The sequence below is a fragment of the Papio anubis genome, chromosome 7 (assembly GCF_008728515.1).
Source record: "Papio anubis isolate 15944 chromosome 7, Panubis1.0, whole genome shotgun sequence".
Classification (NCBI taxonomy): Eukaryota; Metazoa; Chordata; class Mammalia; order Primates; family Cercopithecidae; genus Papio; species Papio anubis.
Genome location: NC_044982.1, coordinates 120,720,304 through 120,737,438, shown reverse-complemented (window position 1 = coordinate 120,737,438; position 17,135 = coordinate 120,720,304). Strand labels below are relative to the sequence as shown.

General features: G+C 51.1%; 1 protein-coding gene across 1 annotated transcript in view; it reads right to left on the bottom strand.

Moving 5' to 3' along the window:
* Positions 1–16,870, bottom strand: part of ITGA11 (integrin subunit alpha 11) — a 133,908-nt gene extending 117,038 nt beyond the window's left edge. Inside the window, exon 1 of the mRNA XM_003901113.5 lies at positions 16,729–16,870. Coding sequence (XP_003901162.3) covers positions 16,729–16,780 — 52 coding nt within the window. The 5' untranslated portion in view covers positions 16,781–16,870. The remainder of the gene's footprint in view (positions 1–16,728) is intronic.
* Positions 16,871–17,135: the final 265 nt, after the last annotated feature.

The following is a 17,135-nucleotide window of genomic DNA, read 5'->3' as shown; positions in this document are numbered from 1 at the left end:
GGGAGCCAGCACTAGGTGATTTCCAGGGTTCGCTTCAGCTGAGAGTCTTGAAGATTCAGTGGGCCTTCATGTGGATGCTCAGAAAGAGTGAAGCAGGTGCTGCCTGCCGCCAGGGCTGAGCTTATCAGATGAACTTGATATTCATCCAAGAAGGGCCTAAGCAGATATTCATCCAAGAAGGGCCTAAGCATCCCTCTATGCAGGGCAGCCTGCCATTCACCCACCGTCCTCTGTCAATTCCACCTCCCCTCTCAGCCGGGCCCTGGCGCGTCCTCATCACACACACTGGGTGCCTGCAACCTCGGAGCTCCCTGGCCCTGGGCTGCCTCCCTCCCTCCTACTTCAGTCTTGTCATCTCATCAAAAGCCTTACCTGTTATCTGTCCTATCCCCTCAATTTCCTGTTCTATGGTAGATAAACTAATGCTTGTTAACAAGTGACTTACCACAACAGCCTCCCCTCAGCCATCGAAAGCATTTGCAGCTGTTTATGAGGAAGAATTCTCCAAATCAGAAACAACCAGTCAACCAGGGGCTGGGCAGCCTGTGGAGGAGTGAGGGTCCCTTCGCTGGGGTTGCGGAGGAGACCAAATGCCGTTAGGGCAGGTGGCATGCGGGCTGAAACAGAGACCTTCACAGAAGCATCCAGAGACAGGGAGACAGAGAACGAGCAAGGGCTGGGGAAAGCCTCGGCTGCCCTTTGTATCTTTTTCTGTGAAATCAGGAGTTTGCCAATGGTCTGGTTAAGCAGATGTCAAGCTCAAGGAAAACAGGACTAAAGCTTTAAAGCAGCAAACAGCACATTGAGGTTGCCTGTAATTAACACTGTTTTTCCTCCGAGCCTCGGACAGCCATCTCATGCCTTCAGAGAGTACATGGATCATCTCCTTCAAGAACAAGGGTCATGGCGGGGCACGGTGTCTCACGCCTGTAATCCTAGCAGCTTGGGAGGCCGGGGCAGGCAGATTGCCTGAGCTCAGGAGTTCGAGACCAGCCTGGGCAACATGGGAAACCCCGTCTCTACTAAAATACAAAAAATTATCCAGGCATGGTGGCGGGTGCCTGTAATCCCAACTACTCGGGAGGCTGAGGTGGGAGAATTGCTTGAACCCAGTAGGCGGAGCTTGCAGTGAGCTGAGATCGTGCAACTGCAGTCCAGCCTGGGCGACAGAGAGAGACTCTGTCTCCATAAAAAAAAAAAAAAGAAAAACAACCCAAGGGTCACGGTTTTATGAAAACTAGTGTATTTTTCTGTCTTACATCATTTATCGTTTTCTCTGTGTAGGAAAAGTGATCAAAATGGGCCTCCTTTTTTTCTTTTATTTTTTTATTTTTTTATTTTTTTGAGACGGAGTCTTGCTCTTTCTGAGCGAGCGTGTGGGACCTTGGCCTCAACGTGGCCCGAGCTCCTGAGGACCCCATATTTGACCCTACCGAGCCCAGGCCTGTCCTTTGAGCTCCACCATCAATTTCCTGGCTGCTTATAGGACATTTCACTTGGATGTCTCATAGCATCTCACATTTCATATGCTGGAAAAGGAACCCAGGTTTTCGCTTCCAAAATGGTTTTTCTCCCCATTGCAGGAAATGGCATTACCACCCACCAGATGGCTCAAGCCAGAAGCTTGGAAATCATTCCTTATGATTTTCCTTCACTTCCCATCAGCAAATCCTGCAGGTTCTAGCCCTCAGTTTCTCTCCAGTGTGCCCATTCCTCTCTGTCTCTTTTGCCATACTTGGACTAAGCCACCCTCTTCATTTTGTATCTGGACTTGCACTGGAGTGTTCCAACTGGTCCCTCATTCCAATTTTGCCCAGCTTCAAGCTATGCCCTTCACAGTAGCCACAGTGATCTTTTCAACAGTGTCGACTAGATCCTGGCTCTGCTTAAAGCCCCCGAGAGTCCCTCCATTGCATTTAGAATAGATTCTAGACCCTTCCCAGGGCCCACCAGGCCCTGCGGATTTGCCTTCTCACTTACTACCTTCCAGCCTCATCGTCTTCCTCTCTGTTCCTCAGATACACCAAGCTCTTTCCCACTTTGAGGTCTTTGCACTTGCAGTCCCCTTTGTCTGGAACGTTCTTCTCCAAGAACGTTGCTCACCTGACCCTTGTCAACCTCCAGTTTTAATGCCATGGCCTCTGAGAAAGGAGAATCCATTGCTATGGAGAATCTGTTCTTCTCCCTTACAGCATCTTCTTTATGTGTTTTACAATTAAAAATAATCACAGGTGGTTATGAGAGCTGTCTGCCTGCTTGGACACTGTATCCTCTCCCACTGGAGTTTAAGTTTCACAAAGGAAGGGACCAATGTGTGCTGGAGTCTGCATACAAGAGCTGATTGTGTGCAATCTTCCCATTCAGTAATGTTATGTCGGTAAATTGAAACTGACCATGGTAGGAGGATTTGCATCATGGTAATTGGCAAATATTACAAATAAGAATGATAGGAACTCTTTCCATCCCATCCTAAGAGCCAGAATCAGTGTGTCTGTCTCCCCACTTTATCCTTAGCATCTAGAACAATGCCTAGCTCACAATAGGTGATCTATATACATTTGTTAAATGAGAAGGAAAAAATGAATAGAAATATTCAGGCTTCTAAGACCCTAACCTGCCAATAAGGGGTTAAAGGGGAAAATGATAGAGCCTCAGGGAGGGAAGGAACTTAGAGTACTGGATTTGGCTTCAGAAGTCCTGGTTCTATTGCCAGTATGGTTTCTAAATTGCTTTGCAACTTTGGACCAGTTTCTTACTTCACATGGGCCTCAGTTGCCTTATCTGTGAAAGGCACACACAGGACTAGATGATTTCAGTCCCTGTGTAGGATTTTTAAAAGCACATTTATGTACACCTTTATCACTTCCTTTACCCCCTCCACCCCCTTCCTGAGGTCACTTTTACTACACAACTGCAGAGGATGCTGTTTACATTGTAGTGATGCAAATCATGTAGTGCACAGCCAGTACAGCTGTACGTGGCGGCCCTGCCCACACTGATTCTGGCTTCAGGCCATTTCAAATGGAGCTGAATTGGACTGTGAGTCCCTCCCTTTCCTGGCATACTAACCATCTCAAAGAGCTCAGACAGTTTGGTTTTGGTTTTCCAACTCCTAAGCTTGTCTCCTGCTCGTCATGGGTGTGTGGATCAAGAGCCCTGTGCATGTGGGATGTGCCCCAGCCCAGAGTGTTTGGGCAAAATAAGAGCAAGACAAGGCTCAGGATATGCAATTTGTGGCAGGGCTTTCCCTCAGACGAGAGGAAGTAGGGTGAAGAGGACCCGGAGAACTACTGGGCCAGTCTGCCCTGCTCTTTGAATGCAAACTAAAAAAAGGAATTGTGGGGGCCCTTCCCTTCTAAGCCTGCTGGGCCCGCCCTCCAGTGGATATACCCACACCCATCCGAAAAGTTCTCTGGCTGCATGGAATTTAACATAGATCCACCAGATGCCATTGCCTAGGCTTGGTGGGGATGGCGGACTTTGGGGAGTGCAAGTGTTTTTGTTCTCTGAGGGTTATGCAGAGGTCTTTTTGGTTTTCAGTACAAGCCAATTTTTCATGGTTGCAAAACCATCTCAAATGTCTACTGCTACTTTTAGGTCCTTAAAGGAGTCAAGGGCTCATGACTCCATCTGCCTTTGCTAGAAAATGAAGGACTACCATGCAAAGTGGTGAGCCCCCGTCACTGGAGGGATGCAAGCCTAGGGTGGCCATTTGTTTGGGATGTTCAGGCTCTGTTAAGGGCCCTCCCAGGCAGACACTTGGTGCTGAGGCCTCTCAGGGAACTCCTGAGGCCCAGGACCCCTCATGAACCTGTGGATGAGGAAGGACCAACCATGCACTGAGTGTACCCATTGTTTGGAAATAGAGTCCCTGTTGTCAACTTCTTTATCCTGTTACTTCTGGATTTACAATCAGGATCAAGGTTCTGGCTCAGGAAATGTTCACAGCAGCATGGAAGCACAGCCTCTAAAGCGCTTTTAGAAACATGAAGGCCAAACGTTTATATTAGAAGTGATCGAATGGAAGTCTTGAGAGGTTTGGATTCTGGCTCTCTTGTTTAGCAGCAGATGTATGACCTTGGGCAAGACACTCGACCTCTCAGAATTGCAGTCTCTGGAGTCAGACTGCCTGGCTTCAAACGCCAGGCTGTGACTTTATCATCCGGGTGATCTTGGCTAAGTTACTTAACTTCTATGTTAGCTAGTATTACTGTTGCCATTAACGTTTATTGAACACCTCATCCCTGCCAGACATTTTGTTTGTTTTTGGGCATTATGTCTCATTTTTATATTAATCCTACAAGGTAAGCATTATAATTTTTGTTATACATTCTATAATTTTTCTTATACATTCTATATATTGTTATAATTTTTGTTATACATACTCTAAAGAGAGGAAGTGAGTTGCCCAAGGTCACATACTTAAGTGTCGAAACCAGTGTTGAAACCTTATGTCAGTGGAACAGGCTCCTAATATGGACTTTGTTAAGTTCAGACTCAGTCTCTCCACCTGTGCAATGGGTTTCATGTCATCTCCCAAGCCACCAGGGCAGATTCTGGTTTGGTGGTTTCCAGGGATTGGACTGTAATCTGGGGTCTATGTTCAGCTCCCACCATCTTCTCTGGGCACTCCCAGCTCCTTCTTGGGTGCTAAACAACATGGCCACATTCTGTGGCATATGGATGATGTCTGAATCACTACCCTTTTGTGGGAAATGAGGCCTTTTAAATTCCTGCTGCATGCCCCCCGCCCCTTGTTTCCTAGGAAGTCCCATTATATAACTAGGTTTTCACTGTGTAAAAACAAGGCCATTCCCCTGTCTCCTTGTGTCATCTCAGAGCCATAGTAAATAGTGCTGGACAGCATGGGGCCAGCTGGGCCGACCTGGACTGCCTGCTGGGAGCCAATTTACTCCTTTCTAAGGTTCCCCTACCTTCCAGGGCCCTTCCTCCCTTCAGCAACCTTTCTTGCCCTGCCCATTTGTAAGTGATGCTCAATGGCCACCAACCTCTTCTTGTCTGGAAAGAAAGCCTTTGATAACAAGTGGCCAGGGAAACGTCAGGAATGAACGTGTACCCACCTAGTGGCCTGGGGTCATAAGAAGGGTGATTGGCTTATCTAAAAGGGGTAATTGATTAATAATGGGATTTCGTGTACCCACCTAGTGGCCTGGGGTCATAAGAAGGGTGATTGGCTTATCTAAAAGGGGTAATTGATTAATAATGGGATTTCTAGCAACTGTGACGGGCTGGTGGGGAGATTTTAACTGACTGATTGATTCATTCTTGAACTATTTATCACTTGTGTACTCTGGCCAAATATTGCTCTGGGCCCTGGAATGCATAAGGAAACTCAACAGACAAAAATCCTTGTTCTCAGGAAGATTACATTCCATTGAAGCAGGCAATATACAACATGAATAAATAAAACAGGTAATAATGTGAGATAGTATTAAAAGCCTCAGAGGCCGGGCGCGGTGGCTCACGCCTGTAATCCTAGCACTTTGGGAGGCCGAGGTGGGCGAATCACGAGGTCAGGAGATCGAGACCATCCTGGCGAACACGGTGAAACCCCGTCTCTACTAAAAATACAAAAAAATTAGCCGGGCGTGGTGGCAGGTGCCTGTAGTCCCAGCTTCTAGGGAGGCTGAGGCAGGAGAATGGCGTGAACCCAGGAGGTGGCGGAGCTTGCAGTCAGCAGAGATCGCACCAGTGCACTCCAGCCTGGGCGACAGAGCGAGACTCTATCTCAAAAAATAAAAAAAAATTAAAAAAAAAAAGCCTTGGCGAGACTAAAGCAGGGAAGGGGTATAGGAGGGGAGTTTATGCATGTGAATGCATGCAGGAGGGTTGAAATTTAGGTAGGAGCCCGAGGTAAGGCCTCAATGGGAAAAGCATGTTGGAGTAAAGACCTGCAGGAAGTGAGCGAGGTTCTCGGGGAAGAGCATTCGAGGCAGAAGAAACAGCAAGTGCAAAGTCTAAGGTGCCTGGTGTGTTTCACGAACAGCCCGGAGGCCCTGGGGGTGGGGCGGAGTGAGCCAGTGGGGAAGGCACAGAGGATGAAGTCAGAAAGGCAGGGGAACCAGATCACACGGGACCTCTTACTCAGAGTAAGCGGGGAGCCCTGGAGGGTTTGGAGCAGAGCAGGGACATGACATGATGTGACTTACATTCTGGTGGCAGCCCTCTGGCTGCTGGGTGGGAGATCCTCAAGGTACAAGGGCAGATGCAAGGAGGCCAGTGAGGGGGGCTGTCGCCACAGGCCATGGGAGCTTTTCTGTCCCCTTACCCCTCATGTAACCTGACTCCTGGCCTTTGTCTTTTGGGCTGAGCAGAGTGGGGAAGACGGATGGGAGATCAGAGCCTTCACACAAGGGTGATGTGGAGCCAGCCTGGGTGGGGGTGGGGGTGAGGGGCTGGGTTTCAGATGGGCTAGAATGCAGACAGATCCATGCTGAAAAGAGAGGACATTATGTAGCCCAGAAATATGTACAATTATTATTATGTATTTATTAAAAATTTTTAAAAACAGAGTTAAGAGCAGTGATACTCTCGGTGGCAACTGGGCCATGTTCAGGACGATGGCAGGGCCTGCTGCTGAGCCTGCCGGTGCCTTTGCCCCTGGCTGGCCTCACAGCAGGGTCAGCAGCAAGCACATTCCACAGCTGACGTTTGGCTTGTGGTCTGGCCTGGCCCTCTGGTTGGTTTCTTCTGCTCTAAGAGGCTTTTAAAGTCAGAATTTGAGTTCTCTTTAAGTTTGGGGCATGAATCACTGCTTCTGGGCCTGGAAAGGGGTGGAGGGACAGAGGCTCCGTGCTGTGGGGCGCTCCCTCTCACTCAGGCTCGCACCACTGAGGCACGTCTGTGTGAAAGCTCCCAGTCAAATCACTCCAAGTCCGACTACTCACTGGCATGCTCCTAAGCAACATCCCCCCTGCCTGAGAGCCACCTCCACCTGCCCACGAGCACTGCAAAGTCATCGTTCAGGCCTGACTCAACTTCCCCTGTAAAACCTCTCGTCCTCTCACACCTCTCTTCAGGTTGGTGACACCGCCCTTGGTCTCCCAGACACCTTTCCTCCTCTGGTGACCGGGCCCTGTTAAATTCTATCCCCCTGGGTTCACTCCTTTTGCATCTCACCACCTTACTTCACTCTGGCGTCCCCTTGCTGGGTTGCTGCAGTAGCCATCTTATCATTCCACCTTCTCCCCATCGTAGCCCTGCTGTATCCAGCCTCCTCCTCCCACCTGAGGAAGCTCCTCCAAGCACAGATAGAACATGTCACTGCTCTCCCTCAGAAACCTTCCATGGCTCCTATCTGCTAAACCCAAATGCCTTAGTTGGCTTTCGGTTTCCTCTCAGTGGCCTCAGCCCACTGTTCTGTTCTTGCCGTTCCTCACAGCACACACTTCAGCATCCTGCCAACCAAACTTCAGGCAGTTTGCCCACGTGAACTCTCTACCCAACCCTCTTGCTGCCAGCCCCAGTCCTTCTTGCATTTACAAACAATCTCTCTCCCACCTCTCAAGTCCCAGAGTCCCTTATCTGTAGCTGTCTGGTAGTCATTACTTCCTCCCTTGCATTGTAGTTATTTATCCAAAAATCTCTCTCCTGCTAAACCATAAGCTAATTGAAAGGCAGGAGTTATCTCTTCTCATCTTTTATCCCCCAGAGCACCTCCCAGGACCTGACTCACAAAGGCTATTGTGCTATCACCTCCTGGAGTGCATGTGCAAAGAAATTTAAGACATCTACTCTGCCCTTAAATAGCTTTCCATTTACTTGGACAGAGAGTTCTTTTGTTCCTTCAATACATCTTAATTGAGTGCCTGCTATGTCTGGTGCTGTGCAAGACCTGCTACAGCGGCTGATTAGAGATATGGTCCCTGTTCTCCTGGTGCTCCCTCTGCAGCAGGGGAGATGTCCAGTCAGCTGGAATACTGTGTGGTGGGGGAAGTACAGGATACCTTGGAATCATACAAGTGGGGCCCCACTTGACTGATTGAGGGGGTCACGGGAGGTTTTCAGGAGGAAGTGGTGGCCAAGCAGAGACCTGAAGAATAAGTGGGGGGCAGCCAGGAGAAATGAGGGGGAGGGTAGAATCAGACATAGGCAACAACAGGAGTGAAAGCCAGTGACAGTTCAGTGTGTTTAAGAAACTAAGAAGCTCGGTTTCATTGGGGCTGCTGCTGGGGCGTGCCCGTGCCCAAACGTATGGCTCTGTTAGAGGTGAGTCCTGAGTGTAGGCCATTCCTACCTGGTCTGGTTGGCTCTGTCAAAGAGTCTGGACTCAACCCAATGGTAGTAGAGAGCCACTGAGGATTTAGGGAGGAAAGGAAGACAACTTCGTTTGTTTTTGAGCCTCACTTTGACGGCTGTGGAGAAAGCTCTGGATGAATGGGGGCAAGAGGGACAATGAAACCTGAGCTGGGGACCTCAGGGAGGTCCTGGAGTCCCCCTGCTCAGCCCACCCCCCAGGCCAGCCTCCTTCTTGCTGATGGAGTATTCCTTCCTCACCCAGCCTGGGCTTGTCATTGCTGGTGTCCCATCCCGAGTCAGGTGATTCCTTTGCCTGAACCCTCACTTCAACTTCAGCAGAGCCCAAGATCACAGGGTTGGAATGACCCTAATGGACTTCGATCAACCCCTGCCAACACCTCCCATAACCCCCTGCCCCAGTGCTGGTGCATCTGTCTGTGGACAGCTCTGACTGGCATCCTTAGCCAAATCAATCTATCTGTAGCTCTTCTTTGGTTTTCCTGGTCTCCCCCTTGGGACCACACAGGGATCAAGTAGCTTATGCCTTGTAGGGGACACGGAGAGTATCACCAATGAATCACTCCCCACCTACCAACTCCAATCTGCAAAGTCCACCTTGCACTCAGCTTCTCAAACTCTCAAGCTGTGTCTCCAACCCAACCCAGCTGTGAAGCCCGTAGCACTGCAGGCTGGGCAATCCCAGAAGGACTGAGAGTCAGGAGAACTGAGAACTGGTTAAATCTTGGCTTTACCACGGGTGTTGTGTGACCCTAGGCAAGTCATTTCCCTTCCGTGGAAAGTGTTTGGGTTTTTATTTTTATTTTTTTTTGCTTGACTGGGGACTGGGTTTACATTATACCAGTGATCCTCCATCTTGGATGCCCATTAGAATTATTGGACAGCTTCGAGAAGTGTCCCTGCTGGCCCCAATGTGGAGAGTGATGATGTGTTCTGGGGTGGGGCCGGCACAACAGTTTTCTTCTACATCGTTGTTCTCACACTCACCCAGGATGAAGGACCACTGGATCTGCTGGTCCCTGCCTTCCCGCCTAGCACGGACCCTCTACAATTCCATGCCAGAATGAGATGGGAGGCCCACGTGGGCAGGTGAACAGGAGTCACCCCTTATTTAGAAGTGCTGACCCTGGAGGACGATGCCAATATAAATACCTGGGGCTGCCGAAAGGCCAGGAATTTTAAGTCCCAGCTTCTCAAGTCTGCCAAGGTGGAAGCTCCAGAGCCCAGTGTTGAGGATGCAGAGATCCCCTAAAAAGGTTCCCAAAGAAGTCTATCTGTAGACTTGGGGGCAATAACTGGAGACAGAATCATCTTAATTCCGTGGCTTAAAAATGACCTCACGGCCCTGGCGTGTGCCTTTGGAACTGCTCCACGGACACCCCTGCCCTCCATGTACACCAGTGTTTGGGGTGAGCCCTGCAGTCTGTGGGATCTGTGGGGCGCCTTCTGCATGGTCCTTGAGGCAGAGACTGCGCTTTATCTAATTTGGAATTCCCAGAACTTGGAGGTGCCTGGGGCTTAGTGGGTGCTCAGTACCTGCTGGTGAAATGGACAGGCCACTCAGTTTTTTTCATCTGTAAAGTGGGATCATGGTGTCTTCCTTGCCAAATAACAGGCCCGTGGGGAGAGCCATGTAAGCAGGGCTGGTTTGATGAGCGCTTGGCCTGTACAGTGGCTGAGGGCCTCGTGTTCCGAAAGGCCCTGCACTTGGTGAATACTCTGCTGTGGCCATCTAGAAATTCGTAATAATTTTAGAACAAGGGGTCTCACATTTTCATTTTGCACTGGGTCCTTCAGATGAAGTAACTGGTCCCGCATGTGTCATATGTGGTTTGAATAATCTCAGAGAACCCTGTCTACAAACTATTGATGGGACTTTATTATGGCCACCGATCTCTGAATGTAGGTGGCTTTGAGTGCCAGGGAGAGAGCAATTCCAGGAGATGGAGAGGGAATGGAGACTGCTTTGTGCCTTTCTGCCTGGAGGAGGTGAGGGCAAGGGCTTCAGTTTCTCCATCCATCTAATGAACACACCTGTCTCAGCAGGACCTCTGGCCTCACCTGGCCTGGCCTGACTGACAGAAGGAATATCGGGAGTGCTCTTTGCAGACTGTCGAGAGCTACACCCACTTGCCCATTCCACAATTTTTCCATGGCCTTCCCGAGGCCCAGTCCTCTCATCTTCAGGGAAGAAATGGGTCCTGAAAATCCGCAGGGTCAGGATTTCTGGTTGTCTGGCCCAGCTGAGTGATGCTGCTGGGGGAAGAAAGCTGTCAGCACCAGCTGCGCAGGCAGGAACCCCTTCTCTGTGTCATCCTGTTTGGAATCCCGGAGTGCATTGCTATAGCAACTTGCCTAATTCACCCCACATGCCACGTGGAAAAACCTCTGCCCGCTTTAGAGCTGCATCACCCAAGCCACAAGCTGGGTTCTTCTACATTGTAGAACGAGGCTGCCCATCAGCAAGAGGGGCTGGGGTAGGACGTATCTGACCAGTGATGGAGTAGGGGGCTGAGTGGTTGGACTACACCAGGTAGGTCTTCCGGCCTCACCTATTTCATCTGCTGGCTGGCCCTTGTGCCTGACATCCCACCATTAGCCCTTTATTCCTTGGGCTCAAGGCACAGCCAGTTGAAATGGAAATCCCTCTGGGTAGAACACATCACGTTGTCATCACTTATTAGTGTGGTTCAACATGAGTTAACTCACTAGGCCTGAAGCTCAAAGAAGGTTCTGATTAGCGGAATGGGAGCAGGCGGGGCAGGCAGGAGAAGGTCGCCAAACCTTGACTCTGAGAATGGGCTGGAATGACAGCCCCTGGGAAGTCAGTGTTCCAGAGTATTGGGCACCTGAGGGCAGGTGGCAGAGCCCGGTGGGCCCTGAGCCGGGTGGGGAGAGGGAAGGGGGAGAGACATTCTCACATAATGAGTCATCATAGGAGGACCACTTCTACCAAGCCAGCATCATGTTGGAGGAGTCACTGTCTAGCTGGGCCTAGAAACTGGTGCCCCTGTGGGGGTGGCTGTTTGCATACTGTCCCCAACAATTCCCCAATTCCTCAATTCCTCAGCTATTGAAGACAGCTCCTTCAACAAGGACAACTTACTGTCTTTCTGTGCTCTCAAGGTCCATTTCCTGAAGAGAGTATGGTGCATGGATTAAAAGCAGTGGCCCTTGTAATCCCAGCACTTTGGGAGGCCAAGGCAGGCAGATCACCTGAAGTCGGGAGTTCAAGACCAGCCTGGTCAACATGGTGAAAACCCGTCTCTCCTAAAAATACAAAAATTAGCTGGGTACGGTAGCACAGACCTGTAATCCCAACTACTCAGGAGGCTGAGGCAGAAGAATCACTTGAACCTGGGAGATGGAGGTTACAATGAGCTGAGATCATGCCACTGCACTCCAGCCTGGGTGACAGAACGAGACTGTCTCAAAAATAAAATAAAATAAAATAAAAAAATAAGCAGTGGCCTTGGAATCAGACAAATCCCGACAATGCCTCTTAGGCTATCGACATGACCTTGGATAAGCCATTTAACTTCCTAAGTGTAACCCGGTAGTGGAATGGCAGAATTGTAGTAGTGACTTCGTGCAACTGTAGCAAGGCCTTACTGAGATGTGAGAAGGTGCTTGACACAGTGCCTGGCATCAATCAAATATTAAATGATGGGAAGAGTAATAATGCTTCTGTTAGCTGGGGGTTTATTGGGTGCCAGACACTGTTCTCAGTACTTGACACAAATGAATTACATATGGACCATTTAACCTGATTGTTGTCCCATGAAGTTGTTATTCTGCCCATTTTACAGTTGAGAAAAATGAGGCCTGGGGTGCTCATCCAGAGTCACCCGGGTAGAAAGAATTTGCATCTGGGCAGTCTGGGTCCTAAGCCCACACATATGCTGATTATTTCTCTGCTTGGTGAGTGCTTCAGTGAAGGAGGAAGTGAGAAACAGCACGGAGGGGGTTTGGCCTCACTGACTTTTTCCTCCAGGTGCGATTTCACACGTCCTGTTACTCAGGTCTTAAGTATATAGTATGAAAACTCTCCACGGAATTTTTTGCAGCTCACTTATTTTAGATTTACAAGATGATCAACACCAGTCTCTTCCTCTCCTTTTCCTGTCAGTGGTAACAAACTTAATGGGCATTCGATGAAGAATTCACACAGTTAGTATCTGCATGATGGGGTTGTGGAGGGTCGCCCTTGGACCACAGCTCCTATAGAAAGCACTCCATGCTGAAGACGTGTGGGTGTCTTTGGAGCTCACGACTGCTCAGGGAAAAGTTCCAAATGGCTACGAATCCTTGATGGTAGCCTACAGTTGGTGGGGAGTGGGTGGGCAGGGAAGGGGACTTCAGTGATGAGGATTAGCAGAGATACCAGTTTTGAACTGTATTAGAGGATTTTTAAGGCTCATTTTGCAGCTGACTTTCCCTGAGTCAGCCAGAGCCCATCACTGCCTGGGGAGGGTTATGATGGATCCTAGAACAATGTTCGACTTTGACTCCCAAAGTAAGCTCTGGAAGCCCATGATGAGACAATAACACCCAAAGTCAGGCATTGTGGCGAAGAAACAGGGGCTTTTAAAATTCCCCAAATTCCCTTCTACATAGCAAGAGCCAAGCCAGCTCAGCTTAGAACATAGTTTTATCCTAAGTGATAGGAGCTGGGGGTGTTAGTGGAAGGGAGGGAGAGTGGAAGGGAAGGTCCCTGCTGTTAGAAGAAGGAAGAGCTCCCCACTACAGGAGGGTAGAAAAAGAGGTTCAGCGAGGGCAAGGTTGAGAGGTAAGATACTGTCTGAGTTCTTCCAGGGCTCACGGCCCTGTGTGGATGGGCTGGGAATGGTGGGAAGAGCGTGGAGATAGACATCCCATCTCTAGGGGTCCACTATGGGTAGAGTTGGGGGCATGGTGAGTAAGTAGAAAAAGAATGAGACTCCAGGACCCGCTTATGACATGGAAAGATCCAGAAACTCCTCAGCTAATGATAGCTGAGGGGCTTGGCTGACAAGTTCCCAGCAGGTGGGCAATGGGGTGGCAAAGTGACAAACTTCCCATTCTTCCCCGCTCTCCACTGGGAAGGAGAGGCTGGGAGCAGGTCTTGGACCTCAGCCTTTGTACATCCGTGGTGTCTAGCACTGTGCTTTTCCACAGGATACTTTATGTTGGGTAGGACCTCCACCCACAAGGGCCATGTTGCATGGTATAGGCTTTCTCCACTTCCACACCACAATACATCCACATCAACAGCATACTGACTTCAAGACAGCCCCGATGGCAAACAAACAAAGAAAACAACATCCCTGAGTTCTTATTATGATCAAGAGTTTGGGCCAAGGCTTTAAGGGAGGGACTCGGAAAGTCTTAACTTATTTGGGGCCCTGGCATGTATATCTCCTCTGATTCTTCAATGCACTTCCTCTAAACTTCTCTTGTGAACGTGAGTTTGAAAATTCTATCTCTGTGTCCTTAGATCCTGAAGAGTCAAAACCTTGAGTGCTGCTGCTGCTGCTGATGATGTTGGAGGAGAAAGACAACCTCCTTGAGTGCTTAATACATGCCTAGCACTTTCTAAGCATTAATCTTTGTGACTCTAAGTTCTATTATTACCCCCACTTTGTAGGTGAGGAAACTGAGGCACAGAGCCATGGAGTAACTTGCCAAGGGCACAGAGCCCTAACTGGTAGGGCCTAGGCCAATCCCAGGCAGTGAAACTCCAGGGCCTCCACCCTTACATTGTGTCTGATCTCACTTTGTGTCTTTATGGAGCCTGGCAGATAACAGGTGCTCAGCAAAGATTACGCTTCTAAGAATCATCACCCTTACTACAGATAGGTTATGACTGTAAAGCTCTGGTCAATTGATCTCCTCTCTTTTTGGACTTGATTACTTCTTTTTTCAGGCTTTCCTGATAATTTTGTCTACCCCATCACGCTGTCTAGCCTGCAGCAGGAGCTCTGGGAGCTCTGGGAGAGTAGATGCTTTGAGGTCTCACTCTCAATGTGGCCTCTGACAGATTCCCTGCCCAGACAAACTGCCATCACCAGTAGACAAGCTTCCCGGTAATCCTCACATTGAATCCATGCAATGCACGGATGAGAGATCAACATCAGTCCTGTCCTGGAGCCTGAGGCATGAACCCAGTGATCTTTGAGACCCTTCTGGTCTTCAAAGTCCACACCGACCAGAGTGGTTTAAAAATATTCATCATCTTCTTTAATTAGTCTCAGAAAATAACACTCCAAAATACGAACATTCTCACTTTAAGACCCATGCACACTCTACACACTTTTTCAAGGCCAGTTCAAATGGTATCTCCTCCTCCAGGAAGACTTTCTTGTTTAATCTGGCCGAAATTGAACTTCTCTTGTTTGAACACCCAGCCCTTCGTTTCTCCATGCTATTCATGCCCTCGTGCCTCTGTTTAGCTTTCCCTGGCCTTGGCTTGTTCTCAGTTACAGGCAAGACCCAGATTGCACACATGCTTGGGCCCCACCCCCAGCTCCTTGCAAGCAGATGTCGTTGTTCCAACATTGATTGATATGTTTAATGAATCCCATATTTCAAGAACACAACTGACCAGAAGTAACTCAGGAGTGGTTTTTGCCATATAAGCAGAGCTCTGAGTCACAAATCCTGTGTCTTCAGAGGTCCTTTAATGTCCTTGTTCTTCACCCCCTCCTCCTTGAGTAGCAATAACATTAACAACCATTGATTAAAGCCTACTGTGCACCCAGCCCTGTGTTAAGGGCCTTTCTTACAGTGCCTTACTGTATCCTGACAACTTGACTGACAAGGAATTTGTGTCTCCATTCCTCACATAAGGAAACCTGTTGGAAAGGTTGCATTACCAGTCCTATATTGAACAGCTAGCGGGGGATATAGAGCCAGAAGTGGAAGCCAGGTCTGATTCCAAAGCCATCACTCTTAGCTTCCTGAGGTCCAGGCTGTCCTTAGCCCCTAAGACGGCCACTCCTTCCCAAGGTTCTGATGGAGCCACCTATCTGGAGTCACACAGGAGTGCGTCTCTTTTCTTGTGGCTGGATCTCGAGCGATATGAGGACGGCTCCTGGAAAAGATTCTCCCCTGCTGTCTAAATGCACCTAAATGGGCTTGGCCTCCTCCGCAGCTGGCTTCTAGATGCATGTTGGCCTGGTGGCAGTTCTTCCCCTGCTCTCCCTTCCAAGCTCCCACAACTCAATGCATCCATGATTGTTTTAAACTGTGACTCTAGGAGTCCACTAGCCAGAGGCCCATTCAACCATGAGCCCTCTGAGAAGCTCCTCTGCAGACCGACAGGAGGGCGGACTTGCTTTACGTGGTACCCGGGGACTGGGGCAAACGGCTGCGGGATGGTCTCCACCTGAGCTCCCTGAGGGCACCTCTCCCACTACCACCGCATCTGAGCCCCACTACTGGCCCCAGCTCGGGCCTGGAGCCCACGGAGAAGGGAAGGCAAGGGCGAGCGCCCACGCCCGGCCAGTAACCTAGGCGCTGGCCCTTGCCGGAGCACTCGGACGCCTTCCACAGAACGGCATCACTGGCGGCCGCCCCCGTGGAGGGTGGAACCGGGGCGCCCGGCGTGGGACGGCCGGGGCCGGGGTACCCTAGGGAGGAGAGCCCAGGGCTGGCCTCCCGCTCCCGGCCGTGCGCCCCTCGGGCCGGAGGTTCCTGCCGCGCCCAAACACCTGGAGTGCATTAGGCGGCGGCGCGCGTCTAGGCGACGGCGGCTTTCCCCAGATTATTGAATAATTGCATAATTCCGAGCGCGGGTTGGGAGGCGATGCCGGGTCCCTACCCCCGGTATCAGGTAACGTTTCCCGGGGTCCTACGCTGCGTAGCTGGGTCCCGCCGCTGCTGGCCGGGCCGACGAGGGCTAGCCCCCGCCTACCGGCCATAGCCCAGGGGCTTTGCTCTGTCTTTGGCCGGAGGGACTTTGGGCAGCCCTCATCCCCACCCCTCAAGCCCTCCGGGGCCGCCGCGCCAGCTCTCCAAACTTTGAGATGCTTTCCCCGAGCCAGGGAGGGCAGCTGGGGCACACTCTCTGGGCGCTGTCCGCTTCCCCAGCCCGGGCCGCGCGCCTGCGGCGCCCCCGAGACACCCGAGTGCCCCTGGCAGCCGTGTGGGAACCCCGGCGTGGGCCTTGGAGGCACCCAAGGCGCCCAGGAGGGCCACCAGCTCTGGGCGCTTTTCAACTCAAGCCTCTTCAACTCTTCCCAAACACATCAGAGTCCCGGTTCTCAACAGCCTCCGCGCACCTCCCTCTTTTGCGAAACTTGACAGAACCGCTAGACTAGGGCCAGTCCCTGGGGGACCCACGTCCCCAAGAGCAGCCAAGGTCTGACCCTGGGAGGAGCGTCGCGTCCCGATGCTGGCCGCTGGATCCAAGCCCCGAGGGCCCAGGGAGGGACTCCGAGAGGCAAGGGGAGGCAGAGGGTGGGCACGTACCTGGCCACAGGCTGAGGGCCCAGGCCACCACCAGGCCCCTGGGCAGGTCCATGGCCCGCGGTGCGGCGGCGGGGTCCGGTGTGCAGCGGCGGCGGGGGGCGGCGAGCCAGAGCGGCAGCCTCCTCGGCGCGGCGCCTGCAGCCTGCACTGCGCCGGGCGCCGGGCTCCCTGACAGCAGCGGCTCATTCAGAGGAAGTGGGAGGGCTCGAGCGGCGGGGAGGGGCGCCGGACACCACTCCGGCTCGGGCTCTGGGCCACCTGGGCAGGCGGCGCGCTGCCTCGACGCGCCTCGACGGCGCTCCTTCTCCGCCAACCCCACGTCAGCCTCTGGAGAAAACTCCAGAGAACCGCTCCTGGGAACCCCCTCACCAGTGTAGCACCGCACGGCCTCAGTCAGATTCTGTTCA